The sequence below is a fragment of the Chrysemys picta genome, chromosome 11 (assembly GCF_011386835.1).
Source record: "Chrysemys picta bellii isolate R12L10 chromosome 11, ASM1138683v2, whole genome shotgun sequence".
NCBI classification, from domain to species: Eukaryota; Metazoa; Chordata; order Testudines; family Emydidae; genus Chrysemys; species Chrysemys picta.
In genome coordinates, this window is record NC_088801.1 from 28,141,828 (window position 1) to 28,163,325 (window position 21,498).

Consider the following 21,498-nt stretch of genomic DNA (forward strand, 5'->3'; position numbering starts at 1 on the left):
TGTGTTTCTCCCACTACTTATGACAGCTGTGGACTGGCTTGATTCAAATGTGAAAGAAGCATCAAATAGACTAGCTCTATCCATTAGTGCTTGTTTCCATTCAGTCCATCTCAGCTATGTCTCATTGGGTCTTTGACCTTAATTATTAGTCCTGTTCTTCTTCAGGCATAACATATTCCTTCCATCAATGTTCAAAATACATTATGCTTTAAATGCCCTATCATTACTTCCATGGTATATATTGTATAGAGAATGCAGTCTGTTTGGTATGTGTGGTGTGGATGGTTGGGTTGACTTGATTGACTGAAGAGTGAAGTCTATTTTTTTTAATTGGTGTAATTTGTTTTGTAATGTGTTTGTTTATTTTATTGTACATGTGCTTAGAGTTTAACTGGATGCATTTAAAAAGAAATAAATATAACATGTGTACGAGATGGAACTTAGGCACCAATCCTACAATGTTTGGTGTGCAAGGGGATAGTTGAGCCCACACAGAGGCCTATTGGTTACATGTTACAGAATAAGGGCTCTCTCTCTCTGTGTATATATATATATATAAATGGTGTTATCCAGCCAATTAGTCCATCTTAATCAGTGTCCCAGCTCTACACTCTTACAGGGAGATCCAGTGCCAAAGACCCCATTGACATCAGGATCTGACCACAAATGTCCAAATAATAATCCAGTGCAGCAATTGTACACCATGGTAACAAGACATGTATCATATTGTGTATATCATATACAATCAGAACAGAAGGCAAGAAACATGTGAGAGGCAAGGTACGAGATTTCCCACTCACCACTAGTACACCTCCTGTCTAGGTCTGGGAAAGCAGCCTGAGGTGCCCCTTTCTGCTCACTCTGCAATAGTCTCTCTTTTGGCAACTTGGCCCCCTGGCTAGGTCACCATTTAGTCCTCCCCTTCCGGGTATACAAAGCCCAATAGGACAGTGTTCAGTCCCAACCTATGTTAAGCCAAAGGGGATCCTGGGCAGGTCCACAACACTGGGTTCTGGCCTAGGGACCGTATAACTGGCAGTCCAGGTCTGCTCCGTCCGCATCCCTGTTGTTGTTTCCCTGGGCTCCTTCCTACACAGCCTCTCTGCTTCCCATTGCTACTTTACCCCCTCCTAGTCTCGTGCTAGACTCCTTACTCCAGGACAGGATCTCAGGGCTTACTCCCCCCCTGGACTTCCTCTGTGTCCCTAAGAACCTTCCTCATCCCAGGGAGTGACTGCAGCCTCCTTCCCCATAGCTCCTCTTTGCTTTTAGCCTCCGACCTTTATATATTATTTTTGTGGTGGTGATGCAAAAAAAAAAACAAAAAAACAAAAAAAAAACCAACAACAACAAAACAAATTAGCAAAATGGACCCATTGTGTCCCTACCCCGAGGAGCTTATAATCTAAGACAAATATAATTATAAATGTATTAAGTACCAACTATTGCCACCTGCCCCTAACTTACTCCTTGGGTGATTTCTAATAACCAGTGCAGCAGTGGTGGGTCTGGAGGGAAGATCAGACATAACAAATACCAGCTCACATTTATACTGCACCCATGTAGCAGAGCGTGGCAGGGCCCCCAGTGGTGCACTTTATTCTCAGGCTTGTTCCCACCACCAGTTCACTAAGTACAAGTAACCCTTCACCGTCTGCAGGAAGGGAGAGCTATCGCCCTGCTTCTATTCCCTGCCTTTTTCTTTTCCTCCTGCTCTCCCCTGGCATCCTTCCCCTGTGGCTTTTATGCAACCCCAGGCTAATTAGGTAGCAGCTGTCTCCGCCTCCCCAGTTAGGGCCAGGTTACCTCCAGCCCGCTCTAATTTGTTTCCCTAACGAGGAGTGGGTGTGACAGAGGGCTGAATCTGCAACCCTTTCCCCAACACCCTGTCACAGCCTGTTATTCAGTGGTCTCCAAATCTTAAACAGAGTGTGTGAAACTCATGACAGACGCTGACACGCTAGGATCATTTCATCTACTAACTAAATGCAGCCATATCTAGAATGGAAGCTGCCATTCTTTAAATACTAGAGTAACACTACACTACAATTTAGGATGGGGAATGGAGAAATCTTTATTCCATCAAAACTACAGGACAGTGTAGATGGGCAGAATGTAATTAACCATTTCATTTTAGCTGCCACTAAGCAGTGATAATTTTTCTCTGAAAAGTGCCAGATTTTAATGATAGGGCCTGGAATTTACATGTCATCAGAAAAACAACCTCCAGTAGCACTTTGCCCACTAACAATGCAGGGGCATTAGTCCAGATTTGACTAAGAAGAAAGTGTGTAAACACTACTAGTTCTCTTATATGGACTTGTGACATATATCTGACTCCACTAACACTTATATAGAACTATTCAACTCTAAAGCCCTTTAATTCTCACAATACCCTTGTAAGGTGAATTGATAAGTGTTGTTATTGACATGGAAACTGAGGCATGGAAAGGTTGCTTGCCACATATTAAACCAGTCACAAGTTTAGGAAGCAGCAGTTTCTTGTGTAATGCTGACCCACACAGGGGCTTCGGCTGCGGGGATCAAACCTGGGACCTTTGGAGCTTAATGCATAAGCCTCTACTGCATGAGCTAAAAAGATACGTTTCTTAGGCAAGGCTATAGCAGGCTCAATAATCTTTAGGAGGGGGGCTAGCTACTACTACCGGGGGACAGAGTGCCGCTCTGAGCAAGCAGGAGTTACGCTTGCTTCCACTAGTCAACGTTGTCTCTTTCAAGGCTTGAGTATAGCACAGGTTGACACCATCTTTCTGCTTCTGGAAACTTTGTGAGCATTGAAGGAAGGAGACCATACATGGATGAGTTTTGTTCCTCACTAATAATGAGAAGTTCTGAGAAGCTAGAAGGAAATGGTTCATTTTGTGAAGATTAACAGCGGACTTCACAGGCAGCTGTTGGTGCATTTAGCTCCTGTCTGAGATTAGCACTCTGACGTCAGGAGAATTTAATTTCTGCTTCAAATGGTGCTGTGAAGTTGATCACTTCTTTTTGCAACTGCACACAGCAAGGAGTCCCGGAACTACCCACAGCAAATTTGAAAGTAACCAAAGACCAACTTTGCTATTATCTGCGAGGGTGATCCATGGGAAGCCATGCCCTCCTTAAATTGGGAGACCAAGACTTGTAAATGTATATGCTCATGTCTCAGCCATCAAGCTCAATTACATGTCTCTTTATTATAGAGACAGGGCGGGTGAGGTAATATCTTTTATTGGACCAGCTTCTCTTGGCAAGAGAGACAAGCTTTCGAGCTTACACAGAACTCTTCTTCAGAACTACGCTGCATGTCTCTTTATTGTAGGAAGGCTCTTATAATATTTTTGCCTGCCAAACTGAATAACCTATGTTAAGCCAAAGAGGATAAAAAGTAATCTGTTAATTAATCATGGTGATAATAGCACTGTTGGAGCTGTTACACTAAGGACCATCTAGCATTTTCATTATAAAACTTCCTTTCCAGAGATTTATAACTTGCTATGACTATTTAATATTGATATGACACTAGCACCCTGAAGCCCAAATCAAGACCCATTGTGCTAGGCACTGTACATCCAAAAAAATTGTCCTTGATTCAGAGTTTACTTTTTAACAAGAATAATGACCAAGGAAGGGTAGGATAGGTAACTTAAAACTGGTGTATGGTCATATCATCCCTTGTGGTGAGAAATCTGGGAGACGGTGGTGACAGAGAGCCCAGGAAAGGCTGAGAATTTAGCTTCAGAGTTAACCTTGCCACTACTAACAACCCTACACATGAGCATTCAAAAATCATGGGTCAGGCCCCAAGAAATCATGAGATTTGCAAAAACACAATTTGGTTGGGGTTTTTTTGTGTTTGTTTTTTTGCCGTCTGGTTTTTAAGCCTTAGCTTGCACTCGGGTCCCATTTTTGAGCTTTTCTTCACAACCTGGGCCTAGAAACTTCTTTTTTTCCCTCCCTTTTTAATGAAATCTGAGACTCACATGATTCCAGGAGCTGGGACTTTAAGAAAAACACCAAATATCCTGAGACTATTGATAAAACCATGAGAGTTGCCAACAGTGCCTCCCAGATTTTCCAGCTAGGTCTCCCCTTGGGACTAAGATTTGGGAAGGCAAAGGGTGTGGCCTTTAATCCTCACAGATCCTGAGAATCCACAAAAAAAGGGAAGTTCCAGTCCTGCTGCTCTCTTGGGTCCTTCCCCATCAGCATAGCTTTTCCAATTATAATCCCATTGGCCACATATTCCATACCTGTGCTAGGAACCTCTTTCTGAGGCAGGCACAGTCGAGAGCATAATTTGATGCAGTACTAATAAAGGTGTGAGTATCAATTCACTCAGATATGCACTGCCCCGATAAAGACACATCTTTATATGAAAACATAATGGGCCAATTCCTGTTCTTGCTGACATCACTGGGAGTTTGCCATTGAATTGAAGGGCAGCAGAAATGAGCTCAAGGTCTAAGCAGGAAAATTCTCTCCCTGGCTTCAGGTGTATGCTGGGCTGTCATTGACTTCATTAGAAGGCGCCTACACCCATATCTGACAGCAGAATTTGGCCTAAAAACATTTATAACTCTCCAGTACAAGAAGTTTCATAGTGATTGGTGCCAGTACATGTACAGTAGGGACATATGTCCAACTACAGCCTCTAAATCTGTGCCTGTGATTGCTATTTTATATGCACATAATAGATGGTGCCTATATAAATAGCACAGAATCTGTGTGTACAAATGATATTTTCACTTCCAAATGAGCTAGCTAGATGCCATTTGTGCACATAAATTATATTTTGTGGGAGGCATAAATGATTTACAGGTGCAGAAATGAGCAGCCAAGCCAAGTCCCTTTTAAAAAATGTGGCCCAGAGGCTATGAACTACAGTATTAGTGTAAAATCAAGTTTTAGTGAATACAGTGATTATATATCACAGTTTAGCCTCTTAAAAGCATTGACATACGTAAGCAAACATATCTGAAAAATAGAAATGCACTGGAGAGCATAAGACATATGGCTGTTGACTGGAAACAATTACCTTTGATAATAAATAATTCAAGTTGTTTTCCATGTGCAAGCAAATAGATCTATGGATTTTTTTCTTTTTCTGGAATAAATGGCAACAGCTAGCTAGCTTATGTATTCATGTTATCTGTGTACTGTTATGTATTGATTTGTTAGGGTATTTAACCACATTAATCTTACTGGTTTCCCCTGAGAATCTCAAATTCTTTTAAACCATTGTTATTTTGTTCTGTTCTGTTCTTGATCTGAATCTGTGCTGTTACACTGGGAATGAATTTGTCCCACCGTGTTATTTAGTGCAGTGCTTAAAGACGGTGGTTCCTAATCTCTGGTATTCATACTAACACTGGAACTTTTGTGACTGCTGCACTGTGATCCCCCTCCAACTTTAGGTCCTGATCCTGCAAAGAAACGCACAAGCACAAACCCTTACTCCAGCAAGCAATCTCACTAGCCTCAAAGGGTATTTGCGGGGAGTAAGGGAGTCTGTGTGCTGCTCACTGCCTGTGAGCTGCTGTTGCAGCTCACCTATTTGATATAATTTAAATTTACCCTAGTGCCGGGTGCCCATACAAGACCTATCTGCCACTTACACCTTTCTGACTCTCTCCGCAGAGGCAAATTTCTGTGCCATGCAAGGGAGCCCTGTGTGGCCTTGCCCAATTCTTCCCCACGTGCAGCAGAAATGCACTAGTTCTTCTGCCAAGGGCCCCCTGACCTCACAGGGGAGGAGGCAGGATTGGCCCTATAGTAAAGTCAGATCCAGTGAAGTTGAGCTTCAAGCACTTTATTAGAAGGAGAGTTGGGGGGCTGGAGCACATGAGTTATGAGGAGCGGCTGAGGGAACTGGGCTTGTTTAGTCTGCAGAGTGAGGGGGGATTTGATAGCAGCCTTCAACTACTTGAAGGGGGTTCCAAAGAGGATGAAGCTCGGCTGTTCTCAGTGGTGGCAGATGACAGAACAAGGAGCATTGGTCTCAAGTTGCAGTGGTGGAGGTCTAGGTTGGATATTAGGAAACACTATTTCACTAGGAGGGTGGTGAAGCACTGGAATGGGTTACCTAGGGAGGTGCTGGAATCTCCATCCTTAAAGGTTTTTAAGGCCTGGCTTGACAAAGCCCTGGCTGGAATGATTTAGTTGGTGTTGGTCCTGCTTTGAGCAGGGGGTTGGACAAGATGACCTCCTGAGGTCTCTTCCAACCCTAATTTTCTATGATTCTATGGGGCTATGAATCAGTGCTCCCCCATCTGGTAGTGAAAGGCACTTAAGTCTCTCTCTAGGTGAGTTATCTTGTCTGTCTCATTTGAACTGCTTTTTGAGGAGAAAAGACTCCTGGAATTTAGTTTCTTGTGGCCAGATTCTGAAAGTGTATAAATGATGGACTAGATTACACTTCAGTGTTAAGAAATGCAGTTCTTGGGTAGGGAATGAGAGGACATCGGATTTTTCTAGCAATCTATTTATGTCCTCCTCGTTATGGTTGTAGCACTCATTCACTCCAGCTTCCTTCACCCTTCAACTTATTTACTGTGTTGCAACTCTGCTGTAAATTGGTATAAACAATGTATTATGCTGAGGAGTCAGGAGAGTGGGATCAAAACTGGGAAACTAACTAGTAGAAAGATGTAAAGATATAAAATAATGTACGGAGACCTCCTTTATCTCAGAGCTTATTTCTTCCTTTTGTTGGTTGCTTTTCCTGCCATCGGTCCTGTTGTTCTACCTTTTGCCATATAACTCACACCAGCTAACATTTACACAGACTTACCAGTGTTTGACTTACATCACCTCTAAATTTGACAGAGGATAATTTTCATGGTTTTTCACCTTGTAATTTGGTCTTCTGCAGCATGGCATTACATTCAAATGTGTTGAGGGGGAAAAGAATCTAACATGATTGGTTAGTAAACTGGCTAGAGGGCTACATCCACCTCTGATGTAAACTGCCATAGTTCCGTTGGCTTCACCACCATTGACTACACCCGTTTACATCAGCTGATGATCTGGCCTAAATTTTTTAAAGGCAAGGAAACATGCAAAGTATTCTTTTATAATTAAGCCTGAGTACTGATTCTGGTGACTTGCAGCACAGCTGATGGTCAGAGTTTGGAGGGTCAAAAATGTTTGTGCAGCGACTTGTCATGAAGAAAATAATCTGAATAAGGGAAGAGACTGTTGGTGCATAAAGGATTGTGAATAAGCATGTAAGCTTGGTTTTAATGTTTTTAGCACTCCCTCTAGTGGGTGGTTGTGTAACAGATACAGTAACTCCTCACTTAACATTGTAGTTATGTTCCTGAAAAATGCGACTTTAAGGTAAACGATGTTAAGCGAATCCAATTTCCCCATAAAAATTAATGTAAATGAGGGGGTTAGGTTCCAGGGAAATTTTTTTCACCAGACAAAAGACTATATATATATATATATATAAAATACACACACACAGTATAAATTTTAAACAAACAATTTAATACTGGTACACAGTGATGATGATTGTGAAGCTTGGTTGAGCTGGAGGAGTCAAAGGGTGGGATATTTCCCTTACTGCTAAATGATGAACTAGCAATTGGCTGAGCCCTCAAGGGTTAACTCTCTCACTCTACAAGGCAGCAGGAATGGAGGGAGAGATGCGCATTTCTCCTTTAAGTACACTGCCTTGTTAATTAGATCAGCTTGCTGACACTGCAGCTGCTGTAAGCTCCCTCCGTCCTGAGCCCTGGTGTGTCCCCCCTGCTCTATGGAAGATGGGGTAAGCGGGGTGCAGTAGCAGGGGGGAGGGGGACACCCTGACATTAGCCCCCTCTTCCTTCCCTCCCCCTGCACAGCAAGCAGGAGTCTTGGGGAGCAGCTCCAAGGCAGAGGGCAGGAGCAGCACATGGCAGTGGGGGGAGGGACAGCTGCAATTGCTAGCCTGCTGGGCAGCTGCTGCACAGGGAACTTAGGGGAGCAGGGAGCTGATAGGGGGGCTGCCGGTCCACCTTGGTTCCCAGCCCCCACCAGCTAGCTGCAATGGGCTGCTCTTCCTGCAAGCAGTAGACAAAGCAGGCAGCTGCCAAACGACGTTAGAAGGGAGCATTACACAACTTTAAACGAGCATGTTCCCTAATTGATCAGCAACATAACAATGAAACAATGTTAACCGGGACGACATTAAGTGAGGAGTTACTGTACACTGTGATTCCTTTGCAGGTTTGTGGAGAGAAACAGCGCTTTGAGAAGCTGATGGAACACTTCCGAAATGAAGACAACAATATAGACTTTATGGTAAGTCTTAAACTTGTCATTAGTAAACTTAAACTTTCCTTTTTGCTATGTCCCTTCCTGTTCCCCGATACTCCTTTGAGATTTACATACATTTTTTCTGTTAATTATGTATTGAATATCTTCAAACGTACATAGCTTCCATTCTTTACTTTGCTCAAATTTTGCTATTGATACTCTCAGGATGTGTTATTATTAGCTACTGTACTTACGGGCTATATGTGTGGACCACTCAATAGAGCATCAGTCTGGGACTTGGAAACCGGTATTCTAGACCCAGCTACACCAGTGATGTGCTGTGAGGCTCCCTACGCCTGTGTCTCCCCTTCTGTCCTTTATCTGTCTTGTCTGTTCAGATTGTAAACTCTTACGGGAGGGACAGTCACTTACCATGTGTATAGTGTTTATCATGGTGCGGCCCTGATCACAGATGGGGCCTTTAGATGCCATATATTTAACAATAAAGCTGGCAATCAGTAAGAAGGGCCATCTACATGTCAAAAATGAAGTTTGCTACAGTGTGCTCCCTTTTATCCAGTTTAATGTCTACCTTTGGGCCCATAGTCAGTTGCCAATATGGCCCTTGGTAACAGAAAATGTGGGCACTTTTGATGTAGTGGAAAGGCTTTTGTAAAACTGTCTGATACTATAATATCACAGTATGTGATCATTGGCAGGCACAATTGGAGGACTTGTTTGTAGTACTGTGCACTCTAACTGGGTGGGAGAATAGTAAATATCTGAAATCTCAAGATGTGCATAGTGTACAGATGCCAACATCCTCAAACACCCTTCACATCACATCATATGACAGGGAAGTATGACCAAGACTCATTGCAGCTGTTGTCCTTCCTTATCTGTAGATAAATATAACACTAGTTTTTACCGCTATTGGTTCCTCAATTTGCTTGTGCATTTTCACAGACTCCACTTCCCCTGAAACAGGGAAGGAAATAGAAACATAGCAGAAGAGTACATTGGCACCCATACACACCAAACTCCAGATCTTGCATTGCAAACTCTGATTAATCATGACATGATGAATGAGTTTAAATGGTGAACATAAGGAATTTGTTATGAATTGAGCCTTAACGTAGGTCTGAAAAATGTACCGTAAGTCAATTTTAGTATTTCCTAAAGGTGTCAGCTTGAAAGCCCTGGAATCAAAGCCCTCTATTTATTCACAGAACAGACACAACCCAGGCATCACCATTGCAAGTTTCAGAATGCTGCCCATGCCGATGTGCCTCAAATTTGACCACCTCTTGGTGTGAGAGGATGGTTCCGTCTCTGTGCCCATTCAAGCCTTGGCCTTTCTGCTAAGACTTCCAACAAGGAGGGCACTTACTGCCAGTTGTGTTGATGGGTTTTGTAATGTGAACTTCTGTCCATTAGGAATTAGATTAAGACCACCATGACGTTTCACGTAGGTTTTCAACTGCAGTCCCATGGCAATGATTTTCAGCCCCTGCAAACTTGGGCCGAACTCAAACCCATGATGGAGAAGTAAAAACAAAATGTCTAATTACCAATCCAATAAACCATCTGCTTCTTTTGATATTTGAGCTCTTAAAAAACAACAGAACATGACACCCAATAAAGAATGTTTAAACTGCGGTCTTTGGGCTTGTCCAGTAAACAAAATTCTGTGGCTACTTTCTCATGTTGAAACAAAAGCTTTACAAAATCTAAAATAACTATACTAAGCTTATTGAACTCCATCCAATCTTGTTCTTGCTCTTTGTTAGTAGTATTGCAGCGGCACCTGGAGCTCCAGGGTGGGACCAGAGCTCCATTGTGGTAGGCACCATATAGATTAAGTATTCTCAAACTTTGTCGCATTTTTGGCTACAACTCAATAGAAAGATTTGTCTTACGGAGATTCACAAAGGCAATATCCCTACCTGTTCGTGATCATATAATATCCCTGTAACGACTCCAGCAATTGCTTACATGGAAAAGTAATATGTGGGTAGTATTCAGTGTATTTTTAGCCTCTTTTACTGCAATTTAGCAGCTGGAAACAAGAAGACAGAACCATGTGGTCAGCCAGCTCTCCACAGGCCACCAGGAAGTATCCAACTATATTGAAAAACTAACCTTTACTTACATATATCCAGGCTTGGCAGAATTCAGTTTTTATTTTTTCATAATTTCAACAGGTAATATCAATGTTTATTTTTAAGCATTTTTTAAGGATTTTTATAACTTGAAATTTTTACAGTTGTGCAAATTTATGGGCTTTAAGGATTTTTTCAGTTTTTATTGATTTAAAATTTCACAGTTGCAGGAAGATATGGGATGGTGAGACAATGGAGGGGTCAGATGATAATTATTTAATGACAGTAGATTTTGAGATTCAAAAAGTTAAAGCTTTATAACTATTAAAACACAAATTGTCAATGTCACATGTCAAAATATACAAAGTAAATACCTTTAAATCAAATGCTAATAATTTCTGAAGCAGCATTTTTCTTACTTTGCCTATCTGTAAATTTCAATTATTATCAATGGAATTTGTTTTATTTGTTTGTGAGTGCATAGTGAAATTGTTTGTGAGCGTATGGTGGGATTTACCAATAATAATCAAATCCTTCCAAGCCTACACTTATTAAATAGCCTGCTCTAAGGGTAGAGTGTGTCTTTTCTATGTTATGTTAGATGCTGTATATAGTTATGGCCCTATGTAACTGACTATGCATTATGGACCAAATCATGAAGTTCTTATTTAGGTCCTGTTGATGCCTACCAATCCTTCCTTGCACCATCCCACTGTGCTCTCTGAAAGTGGGGCCAGTTGTCTCTGGGTACTGACAGGGCATGTTATGTGAATGCTGATCCATGCCCCCCTGAGTAAAGGGCCTTATTGAGTCATTGAATTTTTAGAGCTCATCATTGAAGTCAATGTTGAAATCTGATTGAAATGGAACAACATGTCTCTGAGTAAGGATTGTCAAGAGCTGGCCCATTACTAATAAAATCTGTGTCCTTGGGTTGCTTCCATCTACTTTTTCTAAGTGATTAAATACTTGACAGGCCTGCAGCAGAAAGACAGAAAATTAATGACAAATGGTTTGACAGATTGGATCCTTTTGTCACCATCTGGTTCTGACTATATCCACTTGCTGTTAAAAACAACCTATGACAAATATGCTTCAGGGTTATGGGGGAAAGCTAGACCATAAAGAGAGAGCCAATGTGGAGAGTTCTTCCATGTTGGATTGATGAACCACCTATATTGTGTGAGCATTTGGGTTTGTAACATCTGCCAAAGTCAGTTATGGCAGGATGATAAAAAATTATGCCAAAAAATCAGGACTCCGGGAGGCATTGTTAAAACTTGAGTAATAATTCAAGTTATAGCTGAACATAAAGATATTTCTGCAGCTACTTGACTTCAGCTTGATGTCAACTGGAGAAGATAACAAAAAGGATTTTCTGTTAACTATATCCTGACATGGGGATGGAGGTAAATAAGAGGGTATTAATGTGAAAAGAGGAAAGAGTAACTAAAAAGAAGTGTTTTAGAGAGGGTTGTTACTGTTGTCAGTAACTCATTACTGTTTAATTTTAAAAATAATTCTTACATTCAGTTACTTTGATCTAGTAAACTCTTTACTCATGTGTATAAATGTTTGCAGGATTAGGGCCTGAGAAAGGACCTCAGGATTTGCCCCTATTGTTGCAAGAATTTATTAAGCAAAATAAGAGAGTGTAACGGATCATTTTAAAATGAGAGGATTTGGCCCTCTGTTAAATTACCCTCCAGTGTGCCATTGCTCAGCAGTTTAGGGCCAGTACTGATACTAGGAAAAAAGAGTATTTGATTATGGAAACTTGAGAAGAATATATTGTACTATAAAGATTCACATAATGAAGTTAGTTTTCTAGCCATGTTAAGGGAGTGCTTTCCAATTAGAAATGGGTCCAAGCTGAAATATTTGGATTTGGATGTCCACTGTCCCCCTCTCCTGTACACACACGCCTCCCCTCCACACCGCCCCCTGCACACACCTCCCAAATGCAAAGGATCTTTGAATCAGGGGGAGAAGGAGGTTGTCATTCAGGCATATCCCTACACTTAACCACAACTGTATTTGCATTGTTGGGGACCTAAACAATATTTTCTGGAAACAGAATATTTAAATAAAACACGCAGTATGGATATTACACACACACACACACACACACACAAAATCATTTGACACAAGCTATGTTTAACTCTTGGTTAATCAGTTTGCTATGTGCCCAAGATGTTGTATTAGCAACTCTTTGACCACCTGGAGGCGGTCTCTACAAAAACAGCCAGGAGGCAGAATTAGCTGTCATTCTTTTTATTGTGTTCTGGTAGGTGGCAATTCAAAGCGTAGTCCTCCTGTTTGTTTACTTCTTCCTGCAAAATGTTGATTGACCCCAAAGGGGTAGATTGTTCTTGAACTCTTGGCTGTATGTAAATCATGCTGCATGGGATTAATCTTCTTTCAGGTTAGTCCTAAACAGATTGACTGACTGTTTTTAAACACACATACAGTATTGTTTTATTTACACTATAATACCTGTGTAACTGAAAAAAATAGACAGTGTAGCCTATTAACTGAAAAATCTATCAAACATATATATCAGTACTCGATTTTACTGCTTAAAGGTAACAACTATACAAAGACATTTATCAAAATAACTGAGACGAATCTGGCAAATTCTGTGGTCAGATAAGCACGTGCAACTTCCACTGAATTAAATAGGAGCTGGGAACATGTACCTCAGGGCAGAATTTGGCCCAACAACTATCGCTCTGGAAAGCTAGATCTATATAAAACGAACAGGCAAGCTCAGTTGGGTGATATAACCTGACACCCTGCATTTTGCAGCTATCCTTCCGCCATCAGCCTCAGCACCACCCTGTCTCGTCTGTTATGGAGTGGTTGTAGTGATGGCTCCAGATGACCTTGCTTGGGAGAGTTTGTTTCTTTCATTGTGTCTGTGTTAATTTATATGCTAAGTAGTATGAATCTTATCATTAGTTACTAAATCTTGGATTTTGAAATCTCCAAGAACAACAACAAGGCACCTTCCATTTAAAATGCCCAGTCCTGTTGTCTAATTGAACAGTGCCAGCAAGTTGCAAAACAAAATGCACGTATCATTGTTAAAGGAAAGAATTGTGGCCTTCATTTGAAAAATGACATTGTTTTATTCTCAAGAGCTAATTAAATTACTTCTGTAGTCAGATGGAAATCTAACACCGGATGGACAATCTAACGATTGCCTGGAAAACATTTTATTTCCGTGGACAATGTAAAGGGCACTATAAAACAAAGCTGGGCTCTACAGACATTCCTGAATCCCACATTTCCATTCATCAGGATAAACAAACACCTTTTAAGCCAGGATCCACTACTTTAAACAAAACATCTGACTCTTAGAAGAAAATCAGAGAGTTTCCATATATGGTAAATATGACAACATTAAACAATCATAACATCTGTAGTAATGTTTGTCAAAACAGAGGGCCTGAACCAATCCCCGTTGAAGTCAGTGGGAGTCCTTCCTTTGACTTTGCTGGATTTAGGATCAGGCCCCAAATCTTGTGCTTTTCGTGATGTCACAAAGGCATGCTGCCTTTGCACACACCGTCTGCTGTTCAATTGGCCAGGTTTGTAGCAGATTTTTTTCCTTCTCTATCTGAAGCATGAGCTATTATCCCTGGGTAGGAGGGAGGAGAATCATCTTTAAGTACTCTTATGCAGTGTGGCAAATCCTAGCATTCTGTACAAAACAAAGGATGCACCTCTATTTCTTGTTAAATTTTCCGTCTGTGATGATTCTTCCCCCACAGGTGGCATGTATGCAGTTCATCAACATTGTAGTCCATTCAGTAGAGGACATGAATTTCAGAGTTCATCTCCAGTATGAATTTACGAAGTTAGGCCTGGACGAATATTTGGATGTGAGTATGGCCTGGTTTTACTCTGACCAGAACTGGTCATTATTTCCCAAATGGATTAACATATTTGTACAGTGCCAGCCTCTGCATGGCTTGAATGACAATTGGGCTCTCTGCTAGTGCAGAGAATTGCAGATTGTGCCTCTCCGTGCCGGCAAGGGCCACTCCATCCCAGGTGGTAGACCTCTAACCTCCCTTCTGGACTCCATTTTAGGAGGGCAGCTTTACAATGTTATAGGCTCTAGAGAACCCCTAACTGCAAAAGCAATAGCTTGGATTCACTGCCTCAGTCCATTCCCCACTGCTTTAATTGGCCAGCACAGCTCACTTCCGGAGTTGTGAGGGCTGCTTTCCGGTCTCTTGGGGGATGTTGAAAGCATTTTGTGTTGCTGCAGCCTCCCAGGTAGACGTTCTGATACTGGGGGCCCTGCTCCAAGCTGAACACAGACCCTTGAGTGAATTTGGTCCTTGCTCTGTATTTTTTTGATCAAAATGTGCGATCAGTTGCTGTTCCCGGTAAGGTGAATGAAACCGTACATAGCACACACTTCCAGCATAGTGATCTTTGTTCCAAGAGAGCTGGAACCTGAATCTAATATAATGACCTCTCTGCTGAGAGGGCTGGGCTCATTTCAGACATCTGGGCAGCTAAACCGTTTTCTGCTAGTAGCCTCAAAGCAGCAAAGTAAACCCAGTGACAGCTTCTGAGAGCTTCGCTCAGTCCCTACCCCCATGCTCAGCAATGGGACTCATGGATTCTTGGCTCCAGAAACACCATCCTCTGGGCAGCAGGAATCAAACCATGAGTATGGCAAAGCAATGAGTAAATGATCACTTGGTAAAAATGACAAATTGAAGCAAAAGGAAGAAGTAACCTCAGACACTTACTTGGAAGCATGATGTCTGTTGTCAGCAGAACTATCCTTACATTGTTCATGCTACCTTGATTATTTCATTCTCCTCATCTCTCTATATATCTTTATCCCCAACAGCATTGCCCTCACACTGAAAGAGTCAAAAGGTCTGCCTAACTCTCCTAGTCTTAAACATTTATCTTCTCTAGGAGCTAATCATGTTAGTGGCTCTAGGGATTCAGTAATACTTCTTACCTAGCAAGTAAGGGGTATCTTCTCCCCTGCTTCCAGGTACAGAACTCCTGTTATGTGCAGTGGGAGACATACCTACAATGGAAATCTATAAAAGGGACATTGGGGAGAAAAATAGGGACAAGCCTTTTAACTCCCCTGAAGTCCATTGAACCAGGAGAGCTTTTGGAGGGGACAGAGTAAGGAGATTATACATATTTTCTAAAAATGTAGCAATTGTCTCTGCTAAACTGGGACCATTGATGTAAACCTGCTCATGGAGCATGGATGAAAATTTGACCCTCATCTTGTAATATTCATTTCCCCAAACCTAAGTTTGTTCCAAAGTTGAGCCTCACAGCTGGCCATAATGAACCAAATTCATCCTTCGTAACATCAATGAATTGGTCTGGTTTTGTTCTTTGGGGCCCAGTGGAGCAAGGTACTTAAGCACATGTCCGACTTTTAAGCATGTGAGTTAGGCACCTTGCTGAATCAGGGCCTTGGTGACCAGGTAAGGTGGGGAGAATTTGTTGAGCAGACACAGCATAGGGTAGTATATCTTCAAATGATTAAATGCTGTGGTCCTAAGATTAAAAAATAACACATTTTCCTACTGAATGGTGACTAGAAGTCCCCTAGCCCCTGACTTTAGATATTTACTGGCACCTTCTGGAAATGTTCTATTTAAAGAGATTGCTGCTTTTATATCACATTTCTCCCCTATCCCCATGTATTTCTCTCTCCCCCAGTGTTTTATTATTGGGAACATTTACATGGAAAACAGTATTTTTGTTGCTTAGGAGTTCGTCTGTTCCTGCTGGTTTTTGGCTCTGCTCAGTGATAACAGAGCCAGAGCTACTTTTTGCTCTCTGCTAGGAACATGTACACATTGACACTGAGCACTCCGTTCTATATTGAGGATGATCTTCAGCCAGCACAAAAACTGTAGTTCATCTAAAAAGATATTTCATCACAATCTCTTCCTGACCTATGCCTATTCAGCTCAAAGGTTAACATTTCAAATTATGTGGGCTCATCTCAAACACAGGCAGAACAATAGAGAACAGATACAGAGCCTCTGCACAGATACACAAGGCAGAAGGCACACGGAGCCTTTCCCTCATCTTATTCAGGGGTCAGGCACAGTTGAATTCCATTTATTTACCTGAGTGCAAAGATTACTGTCACCTACTGCTTCGTGGGGCACTAGTCAGCCCAGAGTGGGTGGGAAGGAGGCAGAGCCCCTCCTCTCCTTTTGTGCCAGTTGGTAGAACTGGCTGCACCTGTCTGTATACTGGGGAGTTCCAGGAGGTATTTTTTATCTCCCTGACCACAACATCTCGCCCCCAGAACTCTCCACTGCAGTGGTGAGGCGTGGCTCCACACCAACCCCAGGGTGAGCCTGTTCCTGTGTATACATAGATGTTTGTCACAGATTTTACATGGCACATCAGTGAGTCTTCACATTCTGCTTGGTACTCTTGTCTGTGTCTTGCTCTTGCTTATGTGCTGTTAATAGTCATATTCAGATGTTAAGATCTCAAACACCTGCCATTAAAGAAAATGCCAATATTACTACAGAAAAAATTACTGCTTAATTTTAAAGTTCTCAACTTTTGCGGGCCTCCTTACATTTTGCCATTTATTATTTATAACTCTCAGTGATGTTTAAAAAGTTAAGCACTTATGAAAATGGGGCCTAACTTGATTGCAATGTGTTTGAATCCATTCAGTATTTGTGGCCTTGTCATTGCATGCTGCTGAATGCATTTCATGACGCTTCTTTTACTTTGGACTTTCAGAAGCTGAAACACACAGAGAGTGACAAACTGCAGGTGCAGATTCAAGCTTACTTGGACAATGTGTTTGATGTGGGAGCTTTGCTTGAAGATGCCGAAACCAAGAACGCAGCCTTGGAAAGAGTTGAAGAACTGGAAGAAAATATTTCTCATGTTAGTGCAAAGTTGAAATGACCTTTGACTTAGTTAAGACTAAGCTGTTAATGCTTTATATTGGTGGGCTTGCTGCAAGCACAGGCTTAGCCAGAGGTAGAACCTCTGGGTGTCAGGAGCCTCTGCGTAAGAGGAGTCATTTGGGCTGTTTTCCTGATGGTGGATTAAGCAGGTTTTTGGCATCTAGATCTGAACAAATCTTGAAAAATGTCAGGAAAGAACATCTCAGGAATGGTTTCTTGTGCAGCCGGTTATGGAAATCCAGGTGCTGCTAAGTGTGGTATGACCTCAGTAGGGAAAACTACACTTTATGTTTCCTTCATTTTTGAGACATGACAAGTCTCCCCTACTGCAGTTCTTGTGGGGAGGCCTCCAATCTTGAGTCAGTGGGGACTTGGCAGAGGCTGCTGCTTCTCTTCGTACTTAGAGCTGACTCTGGATTCAATTTAGAATCATTCATGTTAACAATGAAATGACATCAAGTAGTGGTGGCTACTCCTCAACAACAACCATGTGTTTTTATTGTTGCACAAGGAACTTGTAATGAAAAACAAGACACACAAGAATGTATTTTAGCCCTCATATTCTCCACTCATTAGCTAATTGGTGGCTTTGCTCCTAGGCCATTTACAGACTCACTGAGAAAAGGGTTCCTCCTATACTTTTGAGTAATTGATTATCTTGTTTTACTTGACCATAGCCAGGGATGGGGAAAAGCACTAGGTTCTCAGATACCACAGTGATTGTTGTGGTACAAGAGTCTAAATAGAATAGAATTGCACCGATTAGTAGTTTGGGTCTAATATGTGTTATGTCTGTCTATCTCTCTCTAGGTATTTATATTGCCCCATCTCTGTAGTATCTGAACACCTCACAGATATTAGTGAATTTACCCTCCTACCTGTGAGCTAGGAAAGTATTATCCCCATTTTATACGTGGCAAACTGAGACAAGGGGAGATTAAGTGATTTGCCCAGTGTCACACAGTGAGTCTGGATTAGAACTAGAAACTGACCCCAGATCGTCAGAGTTAACCATAAAATCTTCTTTCCTTCCCAGTATGTGCACACAGGTCACTGTGCATCTTGAAAAATCCACCACTTAAGCACTGATCATATGTACACAACCGGTACACGTTGATTGGTAAAGTTCTTACTTAGTACTTTGATCTGGAAGTCACTGATTGCAGCAAGGAAGTTTTAGGTTAGACATTCGGAAAAACTTTCTAACTGTCAGGGTAGTTAAGCACTGGAACAAATTACCTAGGGAGACAGCGGAATCACTGTCATTGGAGGTTTTTAAGAACTGGTTAGACAAACATCTGTCAGGGATGGTCTAGGTAATTCTTAGTCTTACCTCAGTGCAGGGGACTGGACTAGATGACTTTTCAAGTTCCCTTTCAGTTCTACATTTCTATGATTCCCATATTGAATAGACATTTCAATCTGCTAGCTCTCATCAAGCTAGTATGCCAAAAATAGTAGGTAGCTGCAGTAGTATATTCAGAGGCGAGCAGTAGCATGGGCTAGCCACCCCATGGGTATGTCCTCAGGCAGGATAGCTTATGCTGCCACTTGCTGCTGCCCGTGCTACAGTAATATTTTTAACATGCTAGCTCATAGAAAGCTAGCTCATGTATGAGAATCAGGCTGAGAATCACACCCCTAGCTCCAAATGTAGACATAACCAGAGAATCTGACTGATCAGACTCACCTGGTTCCTGTCTGGGGGACCCATACTGGTTCTGCTTCACATGCATATAGTTCCTGTTGTCCTTGGTGGGAACCTCACCATTGATCAAGCATATATGGTCCTAGCTTTGTGGGTTGGAGCTTATGGATTCCAATAGTTCCAGAATTCTTAGTTTCAGTTGAATTACAGTTCCAGATGGAATCATTTGGCAGCCTGGGTCTGTATCGAGTTATGGACAGAAAAACTAATTTACATATAAATTGCAGATTCCTTAGCAATACGGTACAAATAAATAGAGCAGATAAACATTCCATGCCATAAAAGTACAGTTAGAGTTTTGTGCGACTTCCAACACATACACTAAGTATGTGTAAAGCAGAAACAGACTGAGGAAGCATGCATTTGGGATTATTTTAAATCTCTGAGCATTAGGACTGTGTCTGATGCCGAAAGGAGATGGATAGAGAACAGATATGCACTTGGACTTCATAAAACAAACTGCTAGGGCCTCAAGAGGTAAAGGCTCAGGTGTGTTCCACATGGCTCAGTAATGAGGACTGAAGTGCAGCATCACTCTGAGATGCACTGTTAGCTTTTAGTTTTTCCATGCCAGACATTTTTGGTATCAATTATTTTAGTCTTGAAAATATGACTTTCCTGTTTTAAAAATAAGTGTTTTCCTGACTTAAAAAATAACCCCCAAAGTAATTTTTTTTCATTCCTGTCATGACTTTACTCCAAATTTTAAACATTGGCTTGACGTAGAACCATTAGAACTGACTATAATATCCTCTTCCTTAAAGAGGTATTTTGTGCTGAAAAATGCCTTGGTAAAAACAGTGTGTTCTTATTTAATAGATCTGCTAACTATGAGTGTTTAGAGACATAATTGGCTACTTTAGTTACTAAAACAAGTTTTTTTCTGCCTCTTATTTCTGTTTGCACTACAAAATCTATTTGGCTATGCAAGTGAAGACTTGAAATTCTCAAGTTCATGCTTTAACAAAATTGTTTATTATGTTTGTTCCAACTGCAAAATCTTTATCTCAAAGTTTACAGAGCTGCAGAAGACAATTTTACATTACCATTTACAATACACTCCAGTTCAGTCAGAATTACAGTTTGGCTTTCAGATCCAAGTTAAGTTTGTAGGATTGGCAATTTACAAAAAACAACAACAACAAAACATTTTTATTTGTGAAATAAGCAAATCTGATCTGACAGTCATTGAAAGACAATAAATTTGGGCCCTAGGGATGCAGATTCTACTTTGCAAAGTGACTTTGCAAAAATGGCATTGTGTGGTTCCATGATTTTTTGTCTCTCAGTGATTTCCAGATCAAACTTACTCAGTTTATAAGTAAAGTGATGACTTCCTAACTGTTTTTTCAAAGTGGCCCGGAAGTCTTGCTTTCTTTGTAGGATATTCTCTTCTTGAGCAGACTCAATAACTGCAGTCCCATTGGGTTGGCTGCTGATCAGATTTAGCAAATGATGTTCAGATTTAACAGGACCATCAACAATGCAGTTCATGCCCCATGGACCAAATAATGAAGTCCTTACTCAGTCAATATTTCCATTGATTTCAATAGGAGCTTTACTGAGTAAGAACTTCAGGATTTGGCCCAATGTCAATAGCTTGCCAGGTACCACTTTTCCAGTTAGTGATACTGATATTGTTGTTTGAGAAATCCGTTACCATCAATATCTTTTTTTCAATTACAGTTATCGGAAAAACTGCAAGACACAGAGAATGAAGCAATGGCGAAGATTGTGGAACTGGAAAAGCAGCTTATGCAGAGAAACAAAGAACTGGATGTTGTTCGAGTAAGTGTGATGATGACATTACAGACAGATGTCACATTCAGGAGAAAGAGCTCCATTTCATTTCGTATTTAGTATGGAATTCATTGTTTGAATGGGAGTGTGACAGTGAATCATGATGTTTACACATGGTTCAGACTTTATGGATTGAACTTTTTTAATGGCCTCTTAACTTTGCACCCATAATCGATGGCAGGCGGATTTACTTGTGGGTGCAAAGAACTGACATTTAACTCTCTGATTGCCTGGCCAAATCAGACATGTAGATGTCTGAACATTATCATTCATGTCTGCATTTAATTCTACCTATAGTTTTGCAGACAGTTGATTGTGGGTGAAAATTAGAGGCTGAATTAAAGCCTTCAAAAAGTTTAGGTGCATAGCATCAGTGGCGTTTGAGCAGGTGCCTTGCTTGTGTGCTGTCAAATACGGTCCACTCACTGTGTAGAGTCCAAACTCACTCCCTTCCTGGTGTATGGCTTCATTAGCACAGACATTAATCATATAAAAGATCATTTAATAAAATACAAACTTCAGCCCAAAACTTCTCCACAGGCTGGCTGCTTCTAGACTGACTTACTCCTGACTGCTCAGCTCACACACTAGATTCTCTCTCTCTCTCTCTCTCTAGCAAAAAATTAGCATCTCCCTTTTATCTGGGCAGGATAACGAGCTATCTATTTCAGGTTTCAGAGTAGCAGCCGTGTTAGTC

General features: G+C 41.3%; 1 protein-coding gene across 16 annotated transcripts in view; it reads left to right on the forward strand.

Annotated features, from left to right (window-relative positions):
• Positions 1 to 21,498, forward strand: part of FMNL2 (formin like 2) — a 270,469-nt gene that overhangs the window by 222,119 nt on the left and 26,852 nt on the right. For all 16 annotated transcript variants that reach the window (XM_065561726.1, XM_065561731.1, XM_065561729.1 and 13 more), the window contains 4 exons: positions 8,215 to 8,289; positions 14,123 to 14,233; positions 17,121 to 17,270; positions 20,688 to 20,789. In XM_065561726.1, coding sequence (XP_065417798.1) covers positions 8,215 to 8,289; positions 14,123 to 14,233; positions 17,121 to 17,270; positions 20,688 to 20,789 — 438 coding nt within the window. The remainder of the gene's footprint in view (positions 1 to 8,214; positions 8,290 to 14,122; positions 14,234 to 17,120; positions 17,271 to 20,687; positions 20,790 to 21,498) is intronic.